We start from the raw sequence: 20,791 nt of genomic DNA, 5'->3' as shown, positions 1-20,791 counted from the left end.
ATATATTATATCTTAAAAGGACACTGACACATCTCCCAGGAATATCAAATTCTGTTGTTATGTGAGAAACTTCAAGATTTATTTGAGCTGAACTGAAATCGGGACAATTTTAATTGGAATTTGGTAAAAATACAAACCACTTCCTTGACAAAGCTGAATACTAAGATACTGCAAGATCCACCCAGAAGTAGAAACGCTTTCACACAGCAGAAGACAACTAGTCAAACCCTCCATGAGAGAAGACTATTAGACAGCGTGAAGCAAAAGCTTCGTTATTCAATGTTTAGTTCTGGTTATTGTGTTTTATTTTCTGCAAACTATTCCATTTCCACTAGTGCTTCCTCCAGAGCAGTCTATGAAGCTATATTGTCTCATCTTTGGGTCCACTTTGTTTGAGATTCTGGCAGGGGAAAACAAACAAGCGCTGCAATCGGCCGAGAGGAGTGATGAGGTTCTGTACTCCTTGTCACCTCCTACAACAGGCATTGCAACTCCTGGCTTTGCAGGGTTTATGAAGTCAGGTTGATAAGTCCTCCCCAGCACTCCTTCAACCTTCGATGAGAGGCCGTGGAATCTGAACTGGACTTCCAAGTGAGCGAAACAATCATCCTTTGGTATCCTATAGTTATGAATTCTATCATCTTCTTTAGTAATTGGTACAACGTTAACTGATATCTCTGCTATCTCAGGGAGAGTTAGCAAGACACTGTTGCTGTTTGATGTTCTTTGAACCATGATATTGCTTTCTGAGGACTTCCATTGTGAGAGATGACCATCTGGTATAACTACTTCATTTCCGTTGTACGTGAATTTCAAGTGATCGACTTTTTCGTCCCAAGTTGCTGCTCGTTTGGCCTGAAGTGAAAAGGAGTGAGAATTGAAGAGGAAACCAAGAGCTTGAATCCATGTGAAGTCCCTGGATCTGCCTGCAGGCCTTATTCCAATGAACCGTGCATTGATTTGCAGATCGGGATCAGATACCAAGCTGAAGTGTTCATTGCTTTTTCCATGGAAGTAGAACACAATACCATCAGCACCAATGAACCTTGGGTCCAAGCATGCCGAGCCGGGACCGTTACAGTTTGGTTTTGAACCTGTCATTGTAGTACACAAACAAATAAGTTACTCAAAAAGAAACTTCACATCTCACTCATCATTGAAATCATCATTATCCTGCTTACTTTTGCACCCTGCTTTGCATACAGGCGATTCACAGTTGACGTAACAAACTTTGTGAGTATGGTTTGATGGTGATTTTGATGGGCATTCTGCTGGGCAACGCATCTGCTTGAAACGACACGGGCTGTTGCTTTTGTAACAAGTTAACGTATCGGCACCATGTATCTGCAACAAACCAGACATGAACACCAGAAGAAGGATAGAGATTTCATGTCTGTTAAATCTCCCCATGATCATCTGAGTTTCTTCAATGTAAGCCAAATACTTGATATGGTCAAGCACAGGTTTTTCTTCTATCTTTTATAAAACCGATTGAGTGGGAAAGTGGGTATTTTCATAGCAATTAAGTAGTTTTGAAGTAAATGAATTGTTCTATTTTTACTCAGCTTCTAGTTGAAGTTATGAGTGTCATTAGATTTTGATATTGTTGCTTTAAGGATTTATAAAATTGGTCAACGCTTTGGGAGCTGTGGTTTTAGTATAAAAATCTGCAAGTGAACATCTTCTTCAAGAATGAAGCTGGCTGGAAAGGTTTTCAAATGGTTAAGGACATTCAACTTTCAAGAAAGAACAAATAATATCCGTCTGTTTGAGATTAGAAAATTCATGCATCTAAATATTGACTCAGTAATGTAAAGGAAGAACTGTAATGGTAGCAAATTTGGTTGTCATAAAATAATTTGCAAATATGACCATCTTTTTAAACTCTCCGTTTATAATTGATGTCGACAATAACTTCTATAATTAATAAACCATTTTAACCGTTTATGAATGATAGATTTCATTTTACGCTCTATTGTATGTTTTTCATGAATAGATGTCCATGATTTATCAATCATTTTTATGTCTATTATCAATGAACAATTTTTATGCATATTATCGATTAACTATAAGTGTGTCCGTTAGTTATAACTTTTTATAACACTAATAGAACTATTTCATTTCTACTAGCAACCAATATTAGTACATGTTTGGTAGAATATTTTCGTGTTACGTACCAATAGATAACATTTTCACGTTTATAATTGATAGGCTAGGCAAGAAATCGCCTAAAAAACAAACGAGGTAAAATATTATGATTCTTATATATTATATTTGTATTTTATTGATATGAAATATTAATGACAAACATAATAGCAAATGAGCATGTAAACAATCATTGATAGATACGTATTATTGGTGGAGCTCCATAAGTGATATATGTATCACTAATAAACTTCCGTCATTGATAGATAAGTATGTATTGATTGAAGTTAAAATTTTGTTATATATGAGAATAGTTATAATTTGTGCTAAATTTATTACTATTTGTATTTGATTGTCATATATGTCATTGTGCCCCTGATATAAAATCCACGTTCACAAGCTCAAAATTTTAAACTCGAACGACCCAGTAATCTACCTTTTATGCTACATATCTAAGTTCATAAGTAGCTTTCTCACCATCTAAATCTAGGTCATACACACAAATGTTGAATGCTACTAAAACTCAATCTTTTGTATATTCTAAAGCATAGATTTTACAAATCTACGAGAATGCCTTTGGTTCATCGGTGGTATGGAAACAGAGTTTCATTAGCACAAACGAAAGGTTAGCAAGCACAAGTAAAAGAGATCAAATAGTTAAATTACAACTTTCGTCAACTACGCAGTCAACCCTAAAAGTGGATATGGTATCAAGCCTATTGATCCTTTCAGGATCTCGAAAAATAAAAAATCCTAAATGTGAGAGATTTGGGTCCCTCAAAATAGAAAATGGTAGGCAGGGCTTCATCAAGGACTTCTTCTTGGTCGAGATAGATGGAAAGTAAAGCGATTTGAGTCTTAACGAATAGTTCTAATGTTTTTCATATACGTATTTGGTAGCAAATTATGAAGTTAAATTTACAATAATATTGACTTTAAAAGCGTGGAAAAGTAGATTTTGTAAAAAAGAAAGAAGAGAAGACCACTCTTTGAAAACAGTTGTCTTACTGTTAACTAAATATATAAATTTGAATCAAGTGTATTTAATTCATGAAACTAAGAAAGAAATCATGTTTTAAGTTTTGAAGGGTTAGACTTTTGATAATAATGAGAGATTGAGTGAATGACACTAAAGAAACAAAGCTAAATACCAATCAAATTCACATGGTTCCTTCTACATGAAAATCGCCATGGATTCATGTGCCTATGCCTGCCTAAGGTTTTTTTGTCTTTTTAAATGCTTACACGTATTTAAATAATTAAAGTGCCGGCTATGTGAACTAATAATTTATCGCATTAAGTTATTTTATTAAATTGGATTTATGTGATCTATTTAATTTGAGTTTTTAACTCGTATAGCCTAAATTGCTATATGAAATTATATGAAGAGCTTAATTTTCTAATAAATTTCACAAATGTCTTAAATGGACCTCCATACTACACCAATGTATGGTTCAAATTACTTTAATACCCATTTTTATTATTTAATTGATTTATAACAAATATTTAAAAGAAAAAATCGTAGGATACGACTCTGTAAAGAAGTGAAAAACCATTTAATGCTTTTCTTCTAAGAAAACGGTCTCATCTTCCCTTTCCAACGTGGATTACAACTTTTACAGAAAATTTTAGAGAGTTGAGAGGTGAAGAAGAAGACACGTTACTTGCCTTGTTTGGGACCCGCCTTGTTCCGTGTGGGTCCGAAATGAACATCTCTTCCTCATAGTATGAATGCCCGTCGACGACAAAGCGCCGCTGAGAAGGATGATTCATTTTTCATTTCCAATACGATTCGGGAACCCTAAAAACCTGCTTAATCCCCAGCCAAATCGTCATCAATCCAAGCTTTTCCATAACCTACCAATGGCGGATGTTCTTCCCAGTTCCAGAAGACCCGTTTGTCCATCCTGCTCGAAACCGGCCCGTATCTGTCTCTGTTCGCGGTTTCGTAGTTCCAGTGTCGAGAACTCAGTTGGGGTAATCATTCTTCAGCACAGTTTAGAGAAAAACCATCCGCTTAATTCTGCTAGAATCGTAAAATTAGGTCTCAAGAATGTGGAGATCGCCACCGTTTCCGACGTTAACTTCGAGGCTCGCTTTACTATTCGGCTGCCTGAACCTAATTCCGCAGCACAAAATCTTGATCCTGATATAGAATGTAGTTTCAGAAATGGTCATGGTACGATTCAAAAGCCACAAATTCAGGATGGGTCTATTGTCGATAAACTTAACTGCACAAAAACTAACGAAGGAGCTGCAATTTCTGTTACGATTGGGAAACATGGCGTCGTTAACTCATTCGATCACATCTGGATGCAACTACCGGGTTTTCAGGAGCTTAAAATCAATGAGTTCTTGGCATCTCCAGAAATTAGGGCATCATTAGCAAAAGGGTTCATCGTCAAGAAAATGCAGAAGCGGCAGCTAGTTGAAAGCAAGGGGCTAGAAGAATATGCTGAGTTCGAGATTCAGGTTCCTCCCAAGTCAGTTCTACTTTTTCCCTCTGAAAATGCATTTACTGTAAGTGGTGGTGTTGATGGTAGTGATTTTTATATTAATAATTTGATAGTTTTAGATGGAACATGGGCAAAAGCAAAGAGAATGTACAATGAAAATCCTTGGTTGAGGCTTTTGCCACATATGAAGTTGGACTTAGAGATCATGAGCTTGTATAGTGAAGTGAGACATCAGCCTAAGATTGGTTTTTTGTCCACCATTGAAAGCATTGTCTATGCCTTGAAGCTAATAGGAGATCACCCTGAGGGGCTGGATGATTTGTTGGATGTTTTTGAGTCTATGATAGGAGATCAAAGGAGATGTAAAGATGAGAGGCTCAAAATTACTAGTCAATTTTAAGTTTTTCCTCTCTAATCAAAATGTGCAACCATTAATATGGTTCTCCATGAATGTATATCGACTGACAAGATGCAAGAAGGAGGAAAAATGCTGCTGAAGTTGCACAAGTGGGCCTCTATTGAATTTTCCATGTAAAGCTTTGATTCTCATTTGTCAAAGAGACACATAACTAGATGATCCTTCCCTTCCAAGAAAAAGTGGAAAGTTCACAAACCTTCAGTCATTTCAACTGTAGTGTACTGAGTACTCATCTTAATTTGGCATGAGTTCTAGTTCGTGCTACTTCAATAGAATTATTGATTATTGAACTCATTCCATTCCCTTCAAACAGCATCTTGGCATCCAAAGTTGAAGGAACCAAATGGAGCCTTCATTAGTTATATGTTATCCTTTTCACAATCCCTCAAGTGACCAAATTCTCATCCACGGCCTTGCTCTCAGCCAGACACACAGTTTCAAATATCCAGTATGGACTCACCGTTCACTTACTAGCCTTCTTATAGTATGACCTTACACACCAAATGTTTCTAATCTTGATGCAGTTATTAAAGGGTATTAGTTATTGCTTAGTTAACTACAAAATTACCCGTGTTAATACGCTACTACTTGTTATGATTTATGATTATTCAAGTGAAATGTATATAAATGCAAAGTTGTACTGATCTATTTCTCTCAATTGATGTTGAGCAATCAGCAGGTAGTCATCAGCCTCCAAAAGGTTGGGCTGATGGCTGATGTTGATTTGTTCCATTCAACAACTAGGAGGAAGGTGACTTTTGCTTTCATTTTCTTGAGATTCTGTTTGCTTCATTTCTTCTATGTTTTTATGAGAAGGACCAAGGAATGTTTCAGATTTGAAGACAAGAATCAAAATGTCCCCAAGTCCTGTAAATAGAAGAGTTCTCTTGATTTGTGGGTGAAAATTTTCTACTCCGAAAGGTCTATAGAAAACTCTCTCGATAGCTAGAAGGCTTCTTTAACTTCTAAGCCGACCACCCTTGAAGATTGAAGCTCCTTTGAAGATATCGTCTTTCTTTCAAGACTTCAACTTAAAAACATCTCATGCTTCACTTCTTCAAATCAAACATAAGCATCCAATCGAGAGAGAACTAGAAGATCAAATTTGAGAGAGAACTAGAAAATCAAATCCTAGAGATCGAACCACATCGCATCAAATCAACGTAAATATAATATCAACATAAGTTCAACTTCTCGAATTAAATTTTTGCAGAAATCTCGTGCGAACTATTATAGTTATATTAAAAAATTCTAGTTCTTAGATCATGGTCGGTATGTATTTCTCCTAAATTGATTTTTGCACAAAGATCTATCAAAATATGTCTTTTTTTGTTTAAGATGGTAACTTTATAGTCTCTATTGTTGTTTTTCTTTTAAAACATCTCTATAACTATTATGTTTTATCACATAGATTGAAAAGTATTAAAACTAAAAAGATTAAGAATTTGAACTTAGTGGTGAATTGCTCTAGCATTTAATTCTGAAATAAAATAAAATAAATATATACATAACTAATGTAAATGTGAATTTAAAAATTGCATAAAAAAAGAAAAAGAAAAGAGAACGAGGAATAAAGAATAATACCTTTCTCATGGAATATAGAATATTGTTGAGAGTAAAAATTTATATCACCGACTTTGTTGTATTTTTTTTCTAAATACTTGTTAGATAACAAATGACGACTAGAAAATAAGTTAAGGTTTTATCTTAGATTTTTTTAAAAAATTATATTTCTTTGATGACATTGTTGAAATTTGAGAATAAAATTGACATTTGGAAAAAAAATAATATTTGAGGAAATTTAGGAAAATTCAAACCCATGACTTAGTAGTTATAAAGTTAGTTCGCTACACATGCTTCCGTTGGCGCTTACATAAATCCATTGGTGCTCTCGAGCTTTAGGGACCTTGATGCTTTTTTTTTTTCACCATGGGTGCCATGACTCAAGTTGAAGAAACTACTCTTTCAGCCACTAGGTGTCATAACATAACATCCCCTAATACGAAGCTTCTTATTTATTAAAGTTGTTGAGTGCTATGATGCCTCAGGCTATAACTACGATGCTTGGTACATGTTGTCAAAGCGTAGAGTGGTGTCTGGTTGAGTGTCACTGTTCCATGATGCATTGCACACGTTTTTAAGATGATGAAGCGTCATAACGTTGCATCTCTTATGATTGTACTAGATTCTACACATGAAACGTTCTAGGCATGCACCGCAACACCATCTCTAGTTTTCTTTGAGCTACTCCGTTTAAGCTAACTTGTTTGCTAACTTCTCTGTTTTAGCCCTAAATGCATTCAAGCTCGTCTGTCGGTGTCGAAAGCTCGTTTAACTATCTAAACGCTAGAATAGACAGTTAAACACAGAAAAAAAAGGACATGATTTAAGTTAAGGAAGATAACTCTTTTGAGGAGCTATCATACTACTAGCATACGTAGTTAGTTCGTGAGATATATAAATAACATTTAATTTAAAGTCTTTTGGGAGTGACTCCAAGAACTTCAACCATCAACAGTTTATAATTGTAATCATTAATGGTATAAATTTTTGTAGCGTCAAATGTATCCAATCACAATGAGCTTAGCGAAGATGAACTAATTTTAAATTATCATATTTTTTCAATTTATTCCACACCATATGAGAATCTTTTGACCAATTTATTCCACACCATATTCAATTTATTGTTAAATATTCTGACTTCAAATTCTCGTGAATGTGATGAAGAAAAAAGATGATAGTTTTCGCTTTTTCTTAATTGGTCGTTACATTCCTTTTCTTAGTTGTATCTACGAGATTCATGGTGTTGAGATGCATCTCATAATCAAGAATTCACGACAAATAATTGGTTCAAGGGTCGTAAATTATATTTTTATTTTATTAATCATAATAAGGTGAAAAAAATAGTACCTATCTTCAGCGAAGGAGATGAAAGGAGCTCACGGTGATAATGATAATGACTTGTGAAATTGAAATGCTCAATGGCACACAACCAAAGTATGAATATTGAGTAAAATATAATATATATATATATATATATATGTAATACATAACAAAATTACTAAAATAAAATTCTTCCAAAAAGGAACTCAGTTTTTGCACAAATGTTAGCTTGTACTTACCAAATTAAATGTCAATTTGTATATTTAGATCCACCTTAATAACTATTTTGATTTTTGTTTTTGTTTTTGAAAATTAACCGTATAGATCCCACTTTAAATTCAAGATTTCTTTTTAGGTTAATTTAATCGTATAAACTATTTTTTTTTTTGTGAAAAAAAAAGTTGAAAATTGAAGAATTAAATTGTTATAAAATTGACTTGGATGTAGTAAATTTGAATCATTACAATAAAATTGTGTTAGAGATGAAAAATGAAAATTTTAATTTAGCATATTTAGGATTTAATGCGTGAGGTTGTTCAAGTTTCATATTTTAAATGTACTCTTCATAAATAAACAAATAAACTGATCATAAATTAAACAAATAAATGTGGTCATGAATATATTGCAAATAACATTAAATATATTCTGGAAGGCAGAGGTTCAAACAAAACAAAAAAAAAAAAAAAAAAAAAAAGAAATTGTAAAAAGAAATAAATAAAAGGTCAAAATTGGAAAAGAAGAGAAATAGAAAAGAAAAGAAAAGAAAAGAGAGGAATTGTTGAGAGTTAAAAAAATGGTTGTGTTGCTCAAATTTGCAGCAATCAAAATTCAAAATAAATTCCCCTTTTAAAATCGTTTGGTCTAAAAACCCTAATTTCTCCTTTCTTCTCCGTTAATCCTTTGCCTTAAACCCATGCAGGTGAGATGCCCTAATTGTATTCGTCGATTCCACTTCACACTTATACCCTTCAGACTCGCGAATTTCGACTCTCCAATTTCCTCTTCCTCAACTTTACAAGATACGTTTTCTTCTTTCTATTTTCCTTTTCTTTTTTCTCTTTTAATTCACCATTCTTTACGTCAGGGCCTCTGATTTTCTCTCCTCCATCTCAAACCTTCTACTCGATTACGCACAGTATTTTTCAGAAATTCTATCAGCGCTAGTGAATTTTCCGTTTCTTTTTTCAATTTCTTTTTTCCGACGCCTTGCGTTCAATGCTTAATTACGCAACCAGAGCGTGCCAGTTTTATTTTTGATATTCTGAAGCCTGTAATGGAGTTTCTGGATAGATATGTGCTGGTTGGTTGAAATTTAGTCAAGTATGTAAGGAGTATTTTCCATTTAGCCAGATGGGTTTTCTTTTCTTGGTGTCATTCTTAAGGTTAAATGTTTAAACGGATTAAATTTTTTAGGAACGTGTTGTAGAATGATGGATAGGACCCCTGGTTTGGTTTTGAAGCGTTCCTTGCGAAAGAAAGCTACTTCGCGAAATTATGACGAGGATTTAATGGATGACTTTGTAGAGAAGCATATTGGGGGTGTTTCGAAGAAGAAGAAGAAGGGTAAAACGGCAAAGGATCTAGAGAAAGAGACCGAAATTGAGGCTATGATAGCATTGTCGGTTGGATTCCCAATTGATGCCTTGCTCGACGAGGAGATTAAAGCAGGGGTGGTGAAGAAATTGGGTGGGAAAGAGCAGAACGATTACATTGTTGTTAGAAATCATATTCTTGCGAGGTGGCGGGGTAATGTACGAATGTGGCTTTCTAAAGGACAGATTAAAGAAACTGTGAGCAATGAGTATGAACATTTGATTAGTGCAGCATATGATTTCCTTCTGTACAATGGATATATAAACTTTGGTGTTTCACCAACCTTTACATCTCAAGTGTCAGAGGAGGCATCTGAAGGAACTGTGATTGTTATTGGTGCAGGTCTTGCCGGGTTAGCTGCAGCACGGCAGCTATTATCATTTGGTTTTAAGGTTATTGTCTTAGAAGGTAGGAATCGACCTGGTGGAAGAGTTTATACTCAAAAGATGGGGCAGGAGGGGAAATTTGCTGCTGTAGATCTTGGTGGTAGTGTCATTACTGGTATCCATGCTAATCCTCTTGGAGTTCTAGCTAGACAACTTTCCATTCCACTTCATAAGGTTAGAGATAATTGTCCATTGTATAAACCTGATGGAACACTGATTGGAAAGGATATTGATGCCAAGATTGAGTTCATTTTTAATAAGTTGCTAGACAAAGTAACTGAACTGAGAAAGATTATGGGAGGATTGGCAAATAACATTTCTCTTGGAACCGTTCTAGAAAAACTTAGGCAATTGTATGCTGTGGCTCGGAGTAAGGATGAACGACAACTTCTTGATTGGCATCTAGCAAACTTGGAATACGCAAATGCAGGATGTGTTTCGAATTTGTCTGCTGTGCATTGGGATCAAGACGACCCTTATGAAATGGGCGGTGACCATTGCTTCCTAGCAGGTGGTAATTGGAGATTGATAAAAGCATTATGTGAAGGAATTCCAATATTTTATGGGAAGGTTGTTGACACTATTAAATATGGAAATGGAGGAGTAGAAGTAATAGCTGGAGATCAAGTGTTTCAAGCTGATATGGTCTTGTGCACGGTTCCACTTGGGGTTCTAAAGCGAAAGCATATCAGATTTGAACCAGAGTTACCTAAAAGGAAGCTGGCAGCAATTGAGCGACTTGGTTTCGGATTACTGAATAAGGTTGCAATGACATTTCCTCATGTCTTCTGGGGGGAAGACCTAGATACATTTGGATGTCTTAGAGAGCATTGCCATCAGCGAGGGGAGTTCTTTTTGTTTTATGGTAATCATACTGTTTCTGGAGGTGCAGTTCTTATAGCTCTAGTTGCTGGAGAAGCTGCTGAAGTGTTTGAATACACAGATCCGACCGTGTTGCTCCACCGGGTACTTGGAATTCTCAGAGGTATGATCTCTATCTAGTTTCTCTCTTGAATTGTTATATGAATATTTCAGTAAGACCTCGTTTAACCTTGTTACCTCTCCACATAAAGGCATTTTCAGCCCCAAGGGGATTGATGTGCCGGATCCAATACAGACAATATGCACAAGATGGGGCAGCGATCCATTTTCTTATGGTTCATACTCTCATGTTCGAGTTGGGTCCACTGGTAACGATTACGATATTCTTGCAGAGAGTGTGTGGAACAGATTATTCTTTGCCGGTGAGGCCACAACTAAGCAATATCCAGCCACCATGCATGGTGCCTTCTTGAGTGGGCTAAGAGAAGCTTCATGTATTTACCATGCAACTCGAGGACGATCAAACAATTCAAGGAAGTACATGGCGAAAAGTCTCAGACATGATATTCTGGCTGATCTTTTCAGGAAACCTGACATTGAAGTTGGAAATCTGTCCTTTATTTTCAATTCCTCACTGGATGATGAAAAATCAATGGGGGTCATGAAAATCACATTCAGAGGCAAGGGAGAAAATTGCAACAACGAAGAGTTGGCAGACGATTGTGAAGATCCCTTACAACAACAGCTGCTGCTTTACACAATTGTATCCCGTGAACAAGCACGTGAGCTGCAACTTGCGATTGGAGAAGATGAAGGTAGACTGTCATATCTAGTGAAAGATTTTGGCTTAAAGCTGATGGGACCCAGTGCCTTGGCTAATGTCGGTCACTCGTTGATTTCTAGTATTGCCGGTGCTCGAAGAGGCCGGGGTAGGAATCGGTGGTCTGCTGGACAACCACAATTGCAAATGCAATCCCAACCTCAACAACAAATGCAAGCCCAGCCCCAACTACAACCTCAGCTGCAGCCGCAGGCCCAACCCCAACTCCAACCCCAGCCCCAGCCCCAACTCCAACTACAACCCCAGCCTCAGCCACAGCCGCAACTGCAACTGCAAGCTCAGCCCCAGCCCCAGCCACCACAACAACTGCAAGTCCAGCTGCAATATCGATCTCAGCCACAACCTCAACTGCAACTCCAGCCTCAATCCGTACTACTACAGCTGCAACCCCAACCCCAATCCCAATCCCAATCTCTTCTGCAACCTCAATCCCAACCCCAACCCCAACTACAACCACAACCACAACCACAAATCTAATGGATAACCTAAGAACCAACGGTCTTTTGGAAATTGAAGAAGTACCTGGAAACATGTGGGTGCATTGCTTTGAAAGGGGTGCCATGGATAGGCATGCCTGTCAAATTCCGGATGAAGATTTGAATTATATCCCAAGGGATTATGAATTGGTTATTTTCATTGACGCTTCACAATTCAGAAAAAAGTGCCATTTTTTTAGCCTCAGCATATGGATAATGGAAGTCTGAAGCAAAACTGACTTGGTGGGTAGTAAAGCAATAACATCATCATTAGCTGATCATGTGAAAACCCTTTTGAGTAGAAGAAGATCAAATGACTGTAAGAAAAATCAATTTGGTTTCGACTAGGAAAACAAGAGTTACAATTCTTCCTTGTATTTTTTGTAGTTCAATACAACTCTATGTTAACTCATTGACTCCAAAGAAAAACAGTTGTAAAACTTTTACAACACTTTTTGTATCTGTATTATAAACTCAAATTTTTCCCTGGAAAATCACCACCCAGAAAACGTTTTAGCACATTGCTTTCGTATCTTCTAGTTCTGATGTCTTTGAATTTAGAACTTAATAATTCAAACAAATTCATACTTTTCTCATCAACCGAAGGATGCAAGTTTTGGCATTGTAATCATATATAGACGTGTATATATATATAGATTAATTATTTGATATAAAACCAAAATGAATTTTAACTTAACTATAATTGACATGGTCTTCCATCGTGAAGATAGAGGTTCGATTTTTATCTTATATTAAAAGAAAATAATACAATATAAAAGTGGAGAATAGTTTTTCACCAATTTTATTCCATGCATGATTTAAAATATGAATTAACTTCCACTGATACTAAAGAAAAGGATTGCTGTATGCTGTAACTGTAAAACTGGTCACATGTTCAAATTTCAATTTCAAATACGTAGTGCAAGCTCAAGGTGCTGTATTCTGCACATAATCAGTGCAAGCGCGGCAATGGCAGTCCAAGAAGCGGCATCGAAGACATCCAAAACAAACACAGGATGTGCAGCCTCGACATTTTGAAGATCTTGGACAGCCCCGACTACTCTTTCGACTCTCCCGCTCCTCGTCGTCTTCGCATGTTATTCTGAAATGCAGGTTGACAAGACTTGTAATCCAAGGCAACTCAATTATTAATGAAATAAAATTCCAACCCCTTTACTTGTTAGGAAGCTTAAACTAACAAATAATTAGGTGATTTCTAGGTTGCACAAATCTCTATGTGCATCTCACTACAAAAACTGGATATGTTAAAAAAGGAAGTATAGATGGCACTTAATCATTCTTCTTAACTTAATACTTTTTATTTCATAGGAACAATATTCACTTGTTTAGTCTGGTACGAACTCTGAACAAATTACAAGACATCCATAACTTACATGTCGTAAGGACGATCAGCACACTTCCATCTCTGATTGGTGATTGCATTATGGTAGATCTGACATTGATCTCTAGTTCGAAGACGAAAGCGTCGTTCCTTATTGCAGTGAGAGCAGCGGATGAACTCGTCACGATGGAAGTTGCGGCGACGAAGAGCACCAGAAGTCCAGTTGGCCTCATTTTGAGAATGCTTATAGTATTTAAGCAAGCAAGTTCTCCACAATGGAACCTTAAGTCCATCAAGTGAAACCCAAATATTGCTCTTCCATTTCTTGATCCCCTCTCTTTGAGAATGCTTCTCAAACTCCTCTGGAGTCATCTTCCCTAATAATTTCAACCCCAAAACAACACTGAACAGGAAGAATAATATATGGATTTGAAAACACATTTATATTCTTGTACTTTAATTTTCCTCCTGGAAAAAAAGGATCATCAATTCAATCCTTACCTCTAAAGATTTTTACTGCTTAATTGACTTTGTTGTTTAAAAGTATTTGTTAGGATGTAATAGAGTATAATGTAGTAGCCACTCAGATTTTAGATGTAAATAAATGAAAATACTGAGTGGCCATAATTCACATTTATGCCTTAAAATTGGTATACATTAAAGTTCATTCATCAGTTGCTTTTTTTCTAACAAATATAGCATGAATTTGACACTCTTAGTTCTTCATTCTATTGTTAACTTACATCGACAATACATAAAATGATTAAAATTAAAGTGAATCACAAATATTAACAACTTAATGAAAGATTAACAGCATGAACTGGTGGATAATAATGGCATATTTTGAGAGTGGTTAATTATAAAATAATAATGGTTAAAGATCACTTGAAAACATGCCTTTAAATTAAAAGTTTCCAAAATCAATTTGATGTTTGGTTTTATACTTTTCTAACATCAAGTTCATACCAACGCAACTAGTTTTGAATCACTAAGAAAAGTATTTTGGGAATTCAAAACTAGAAAAAAGATAATTTATTGATAATGAACCAGAGAACATGATCTGGATTCTTCAAAACACGACTTCAACCATTCAAAATCAAAATCAAATTAATGTTTGATTTTAAAATTTTGCTACCATCAATATTTTTTTCATTTTAAGTCATTAAAGAGGCTGATTAAAAGTAATTTTAGTCAATAAGGTGTATGTTTAGTTCTCAACATATATCTTCTCAATCAGCATTTAGTCAGTAGGGCCTCGTAAATTAAAAAAAAAAAACCAATGGTGAATTTGAATGTACTTTCAGGGTGTTTTATTAAACATTTTTTTCACTTAATAAACCCTAGAAATTCAATCCAAACATGCAATAAATCATTATCACCGTCTAAGACCCCATTTGAAACAAAAACTAATAATTGAACTTTTGTAACATTCAACCATAGTTCATTTCAGTGTTAGTACTTTTCTTTTTAACTTTCTTCATTTTAGTCTCCAATACTTCTGAAATATCCATAAAGTAGTGTAGAAAATGTCCATTTTAGTCTCTTCCATTTTCTATTTTTTTAGAAGTAGAACAAAAGCAAAAAAGTACAAAAGAATGAAATGGAAGCGAAGTTAAAAAACAGCAGAGATGGAAGCAAACCAAAGTTAAAAACACATGAGCCAGTAGTAATCAAAATGGGTTTAAAGTAAACAAGTAGTTTTAAAAAAGTGATTGAGAATGGAATTAATAAAAGAGAAGAGAAAGAGAGAGAGAGAGAGAGATTACCGGCATTACAGGAATCAGAGCAGAAACAGAAGATGAGAAAATGACCAGAAGAAGAAACCCTAAGTTTACCACAGAAATCTCCATATTTCTTGCTTGTGCATCCACAATGAACCTCTATGTAATCTGATCCTTTTACGAATCCTCCCATTTTCTCTACTTCTTCTTCTTCAAACATTCCCCAATTACCATTACCATTACCATTACTATTACTTTTACTTTCTGATGATCTCATTATTATTCATCAATCTCCCAACAATAATATAATATAATCCTATGCTTATATATTCTTCTCTTATATACAAATAAGGGATTTTGTTGCGGAGAATTTGGCTGTTTCTTCGACGTCAAAATTAACACAAGCGCACGGACAACTAAAGGTTTTTCTCATTTACTTCCTATCCTTTTCGTTTCTCAATACTCAAATTCATTATTCTTCTTTCTTTCTTCTTCTTTTTTTTCTTTTTCCTTTTATTTTATTTTTGAGAGCAATGATTTCACATCGAGGTTGATAATATATATTTCATTGGGTAAATTATAAAAAAATATTTTGCATTTTACATAAAAAAATATTCAACTTTAAGAAGTTTAAAAAATATTCTCAAACTAACAAAAAGTTAAAAAATACATTTACTGTTAATTTTAGATGAAACGATTAAAGTTTTGTTTTAAAATATCTTGAACTAGTAAAAAGTTTCAAAAAATGCGTTTGAACTTGAAAAACCCATTAAAGTATTGTTTCAAATTAATGTATGAATTGAAATTGTTAATATCTCAAGAAAAAAACAACTCTACCTATAAGTACAGTGATAGATTTATTTGAAGTTATTTGGTTTTATAAGATTGACAATATTTGTTTTATGACTTCAGATATCAAAAAATTTCATTATATCGTTGTTGTTTAAAAAATGTGATGTTCTACACACATGTTTATTTGCAAGACACTTTCTTTATCGGTGGTTTTCTTTTCAATTTCTCCTATATTGACATCTTCCTTTATTCTATGGATGGTTGCTATAAACGTTAAGGTTGTTGGTTACTATGATTTCACTATGCATATTTAAAGGACACACTTAGTCCTTTGGTTAGGATGGTTCGTTCAATTTGGCTTAAGAACAACATTTGTATTATCTTGTTGTAGTTGTTTCAACTTGTGCTAGAAGAAAGGAACATTACATGTATTGAAAGACACACTTCATTCTCCTTACTATTTTCCAAATGTGATTCATTGAGAAAAGATTATCTAAGCTTAGAGAGAGCATAAGTAATTCAAAGAACAAAGGGGATTTTGTTCAATGGAAAATAAACAACACAATGTGACAGGGAGCCTCATAAACTTGAAGGGAGCACAAGTTCTTCACAGAGGGAGTCTCTGTCTTAGGGAGAACCTAAGGTCATCCCTAAAATGTAAATAACAAGTGAAAAAATTTAGAGGTGAGAGTAGTATCTATAAGTTTAATTAAAAAATAAATTGTTACCAAACAAGACCAATATAATTTTTTTAAAAATTGATCAGAAATATTTTTGGACCAATTATAAATTGTCATGTCACTTTTCAATTTATTTGTTAGAAGTATTGTAAAAAATAGAACGTACATTTGACAAAATGTTTACTCTTATAGAAAAATAAAGTATAATGAATTTGTCTTTTAGTGATTTTGTTATTTGAAGTGTTAATAATTTATGGAATTTTTTCTATTTTTGAGAAAAAACCCTTGTTGTTATTTGTTTTTCTTTAAAAAAATGTTTGAATACAATAGTTTATCTCATAGAGAAATCAAGGGTATTTTAAAATATAACCACCTAAACCAAAATATTTACAAAATATAGCAAAATTTCATATCTGTCGCTAATAACTGATATATTATAAAATTTTCAAATCGATAGGATCCAAAAGTTTGTAAATATCTTTTTTATTTGCAGTAACTTTCCGAGCAATTTAAGTACTGTTTTTATAAGCTTCACATTTAAAAAATAAAAGGAGTATCAAACACAATTTTTAAAAATAATTTTTAAATACTTGTTTCTTTTGTTTTAGAATTTGACAAATATTTTATTAAGAAAACGTGAATACAATAATAAGAAATTAGAAGGAAGCAAAATCACATATATTTTAAAATGGCTTAAAAAGAATCAAATTATTATCCATTGGCTTCTTTTTTTTTTTTTCTTTTTTTTTTAAAAAAAGAACTTTTGAACTTTTTTTACTCTCCAAACTTCCACACTATAGCTTAAACACACTTGAATTCTTCGTGGAATCCAATATCACTAGTAAATTTATAAAATTTGTCTAACTTTTTTTTAAAATAATAGTCTCATTTTATTATTTTAAAAAAAGATTAATTAAGTTTATAAACATTAGTTCGGTTCATATAATTTTTATCAATTTTCTAATAAATTTTTTTGTATTTATGGTTTTTAAAAATCAAATCCCGTTTTGAAAACTTAACATATAGCTTTGTTTATATATAGAATTTCACTTGAATTTAAAAAATGAAAACGGTGGATGAATAAAAGAAAAAAATGTTTTTGAAACAATTTAGAAAAATGAATGGTTGTTTTTTTGCGATTATTGGACGAGATGTACATTTACAATGAATGTATCTCTATAATGAATTAAGGGACGTGTCGCACATTAAGAATACGGTTAGACATCATATTAGGAATGTTGACGCAATAAAGTCGAGAGACACATTTTCCTCTTTTGCTTTATACGTTTGATTTAAACCAAAATGCATCGAAAAACTCAAATTTGGTTAAATTGAATTAATTACGTCTCTTCAACAAATACATGAAACCCACGTTTTCTTAAATATATATAGAGTGTGTTATAATAGCCCACTCCTTGTTTGGGCCCATATTATGAAAAATCAACCCATGTTTTCTTAAATATATATAGAGTGTTATAATAGTTCACTTCTTGTTTGGGCCTATATTATGGAAACTCTAGTTTTAGGGTTTCCATAATAGCCCATTTATCCATATAGCCTCCCAATTTTTCCTTCATCGCTGTAACCCTCCCCGAAATCCACGGTAATCCATTTTTACTTCATCCTTAAACTTCCTCATGCTTCTCGTGTTCTTCCTCTACTCCCACTTCTCTTTTCGTCTTCCTCTCCAAAACGATTGGGTTTGGGTTTGTGGTCGTTTTCATCTTCGAAGTTATTTCGTTCTTTTTTGTTATGTTCGATTTCTTCTCCTAATGGGGTTCTCTTTCTCTCCAAATCTTTGAAATTTGTGTCATTCGTTTCGTTGAAGGTTTTTTTTTTGCAAAGGTATTGTAATAAATGTGGATGTAGATTTGAACCCGAGACCTCTTGTCAACAAGAATATACAGATTACAGTTGAGCGTTGGCACACGCATTGCCTCTAAAACCCTTTTCATTCCTCTCTTTGGCTTCGTTGAATGGTTGGGCTTTCACCTTGCCTCCCAAACAGTTCCTTGCATGTTTGAAGAAGAGTCTTCTCGGTGAACATGCAAGAAATATCCTTATCGCCCGCAGACTTTCTCTTGCCACTCCTGCATCTCTACCCTAGTGCCTAAGAATAGACAGATGCTACATTCAAGAGTGGGCATTGGAGATTTATGAGCACAATAGGGCTAGAGGTTCTCGATTTCACTCTAACTTTATTTTTCGATGATGAGGTCCATTTACAAATTTTTTATGGTTTTTCATGTCTCTGTTATTTTTTCACCATTCATTTGCTCACGTCGACATTCACCATTCCATTCTTTTACTTCCCAATATTTCAAAAAACAAATTCAATTTAGAGATGATTTATAATGATTAATCCATCGAGAGACTAAACTTGGAAGTTCGATCAATCTCTAATTAAAGAGTCAAGAAGGAGACAAATCAAAAGAAACTCGCTAATAAATTGAAGAAGGGACGAAGTTGAACGATTTAGAGAGAAAGAGAGAAAGTAGCAAGAATGAGAAAGGCAGATGGGCGATTCAGAGAGGGAGAGAGAAAGTGGAGGAAAGGAGGGAGGGAGAGTGAGAAATAGTGACAGAGGAGAAAGAGGGGAAGATGACACTCTAATGGTGGCGGCGACAAAGAAGGACGAACGACAGTATGGATCTCCTCCTCTCCCTCTTTCTCTTCTTTCATTTTACAACCCCTTGTGTGTTGAAGGGGAAAGAAATAGAGTGAACTTTCTTGTTCGTCTTCGAAAACGTCAGGAGCCCTTTCCTTCCCGACGTCGTGTCACGAAAATTGAAGATATTAAATGACGTTGGAAATTGAAGATATTAAATTTAATTTTAAACTTTCTGCGACGTCGAAATGATTTTTCACTAATGCCAGCAATGTTGCGTCGGTGAAAGGTGGTCAACACCCTTTTGTCGACATTGTTTTTGGCATCAAAATTATTCTGATTTCTTGCAGTTGCCTTGCATTTATTTGTTGTTATATTTGAGGATATTGGTTGTTCAGTGTTTGCTGAAAATTACCATTGTGCATTCTTTGCTGAAAATTTTCATTGGTACTTCTGTTCTAAAATTTTATTTTCTTTTCCTCATTATTGTTCTAATTATGGTTGACTCCTTCATAATTTATATTCTCTTGCTGATGGTTTTGTTCATATCTCTCTCTTATTTTTAAAAGTAGTCTCTTCATATCTATGGTGTATTTACTGTAGTTAGTAGATTTTCATGTACTAATTGTGACTATCAAATTTGCTTTTGATATGGATCATTTTTCTTCTGATTTGTGTTCTCAACTGAGTCCGTCATTTTAAGGGATTCTTGGAATTTTTTGGTTGCAAAGTCTTCGTGGCATCATTTAATAATCTCATCTCCAACTATATATATTGTCCCATTTTGTCATTCCATTTCATCCTTGCTCATTTCTCATCATAGAACTTGTTGGAATAAATGGTAATTGTTTGTGTTTCTTCATGAATTGATGCATCATGAGTGGACGCATCACATCATGAAAATTAATAACTAAATTATAGAAAAAGACCCGACTTTTCGAATGGCCACGAATAAGTGTATAAATAAATCATTTTCTATTTGGTTATAAAAACATTTCTTTTTATTATCCATAATCTTGACGTTGGGTTGATCCACAAAGTTTCGTTTGTTGATCTTCTAGACGGGGTACTACTTTTAGAAGGAAGTTGATATCTTATATTCTAAGAGACAATTACTCTCAAAACTCAAGCACTAGATTGAGTAAATTTGTTTTAAGGAGACAATATGAATTCATTGGGCTCAAATCTATAATGCATACACGAGTTTCTATAAATTTGTGATGATAATCTTCATAACAATTTGATAATACTGTCAATAATCTTAAGACAAATTTATCTTTTATGATAATATTGAAAACCTCGTTATTTATCTTTCATGAGATTTCAAATTACTAAAATTGAGAAATTGAGGAAATATTCATATATCGATTTGCTGTTGGATCATGTTGATTCTGTTTTAGAATTTCATATATATGTATATTATTCCACAATGGTGTTCTGTGTGCAAATCATGAATATTATTTTTAGTTTTCATTGGACCAATATTTGCATGAAGTGTTTCAAGTGATTCTAAATTTTAGTGGGTTGTTATGTACTTTAATTAGTATATAATTAACAATCTTAGAAAATGACATTTGAGTTTTTCCCTTTGGCAAGATTTTAATAAAAGAAAAAAATAATCCACTTAT

General features: G+C 34.1%; 4 protein-coding genes across 5 annotated transcripts; 2 read left to right on the top strand and 2 right to left on the bottom strand.

The window, feature by feature from the left end:
• Positions 1–62: 62 nt before the first annotated feature.
• Positions 63–1,802, bottom strand: LOC101217774. The gene is made up of 2 exons (XM_004150065.3): positions 1,182–1,802; positions 63–1,094 (listed from the first exon to the last, which is right to left on the bottom strand). The coding sequence occupies exons 1-2, from the start codon at positions 1,414–1,416 to the stop codon at positions 304–306; spliced, it is 1,026 nt and encodes a 341-aa protein (XP_004150113.2). The 5' UTR covers positions 1,417–1,802; the 3' UTR covers positions 63–303.
• Positions 1,803–3,809: 2,007 nt separating this feature from the next.
• LOC101217537 (hypothetical protein) lies at positions 3,810–5,860 on the top strand. The gene has a single exon (XM_004150064.3). It carries the CDS (start codon positions 3,877–3,879, stop codon positions 4,999–5,001), a length of 1,125 nt encoding a protein of 374 aa, XP_004150112.3. The 5' UTR covers positions 3,810–3,876; the 3' UTR covers positions 5,002–5,860.
• Positions 5,861–8,685: 2,825 nt separating this feature from the next.
• Positions 8,686–12,539, top strand: LOC101217308 (lysine-specific histone demethylase 1 homolog 2). 2 transcript variants are annotated; one of them, XM_011654084.2, is made up of 3 exons: positions 8,686–9,222; positions 9,316–10,866; positions 10,955–12,539. In XM_011654084.2, exons 2-3 carry the CDS (start codon positions 9,330–9,332, stop codon positions 12,019–12,021), a joined length of 2,604 nt encoding a protein of 867 aa, XP_011652386.1. In that variant the 5' UTR covers positions 8,686–9,222; positions 9,316–9,329; the 3' UTR covers positions 12,022–12,539. The 2 variants fall into 2 exon arrangements, with proteins under 2 accessions (XP_011652386.1, XP_004150111.2); XM_004150063.3 differs by having other exon boundaries at positions 8,686–10,866.
• Positions 12,540–12,734: 195 nt separating this feature from the next.
• Positions 12,735–15,588, bottom strand: LOC101215392 (protein ULTRAPETALA 2). Its single transcript, XM_004150055.3, has 3 exons — positions 15,129–15,588; positions 13,415–13,739; positions 12,735–13,122 (listed from the first exon to the last, which is right to left on the bottom strand). The coding sequence occupies exons 1-3, from the start codon at positions 15,358–15,360 to the stop codon at positions 12,948–12,950; spliced, it is 732 nt and encodes a 243-aa protein (XP_004150103.3). The 5' UTR covers positions 15,361–15,588; the 3' UTR covers positions 12,735–12,947.
• Between the last annotated feature and the right edge of the window lie 5,203 nt (positions 15,589–20,791).

This window comes from Cucumis sativus, chromosome 3 (assembly GCF_000004075.3).
Source record: "Cucumis sativus cultivar 9930 chromosome 3, Cucumber_9930_V3, whole genome shotgun sequence".
Lineage (NCBI taxonomy): Eukaryota > Viridiplantae > Streptophyta > Magnoliopsida > Cucurbitales > Cucurbitaceae > Cucumis > Cucumis sativus.
This window is presented reverse-complemented; position numbering and strand designations above follow the sequence as displayed.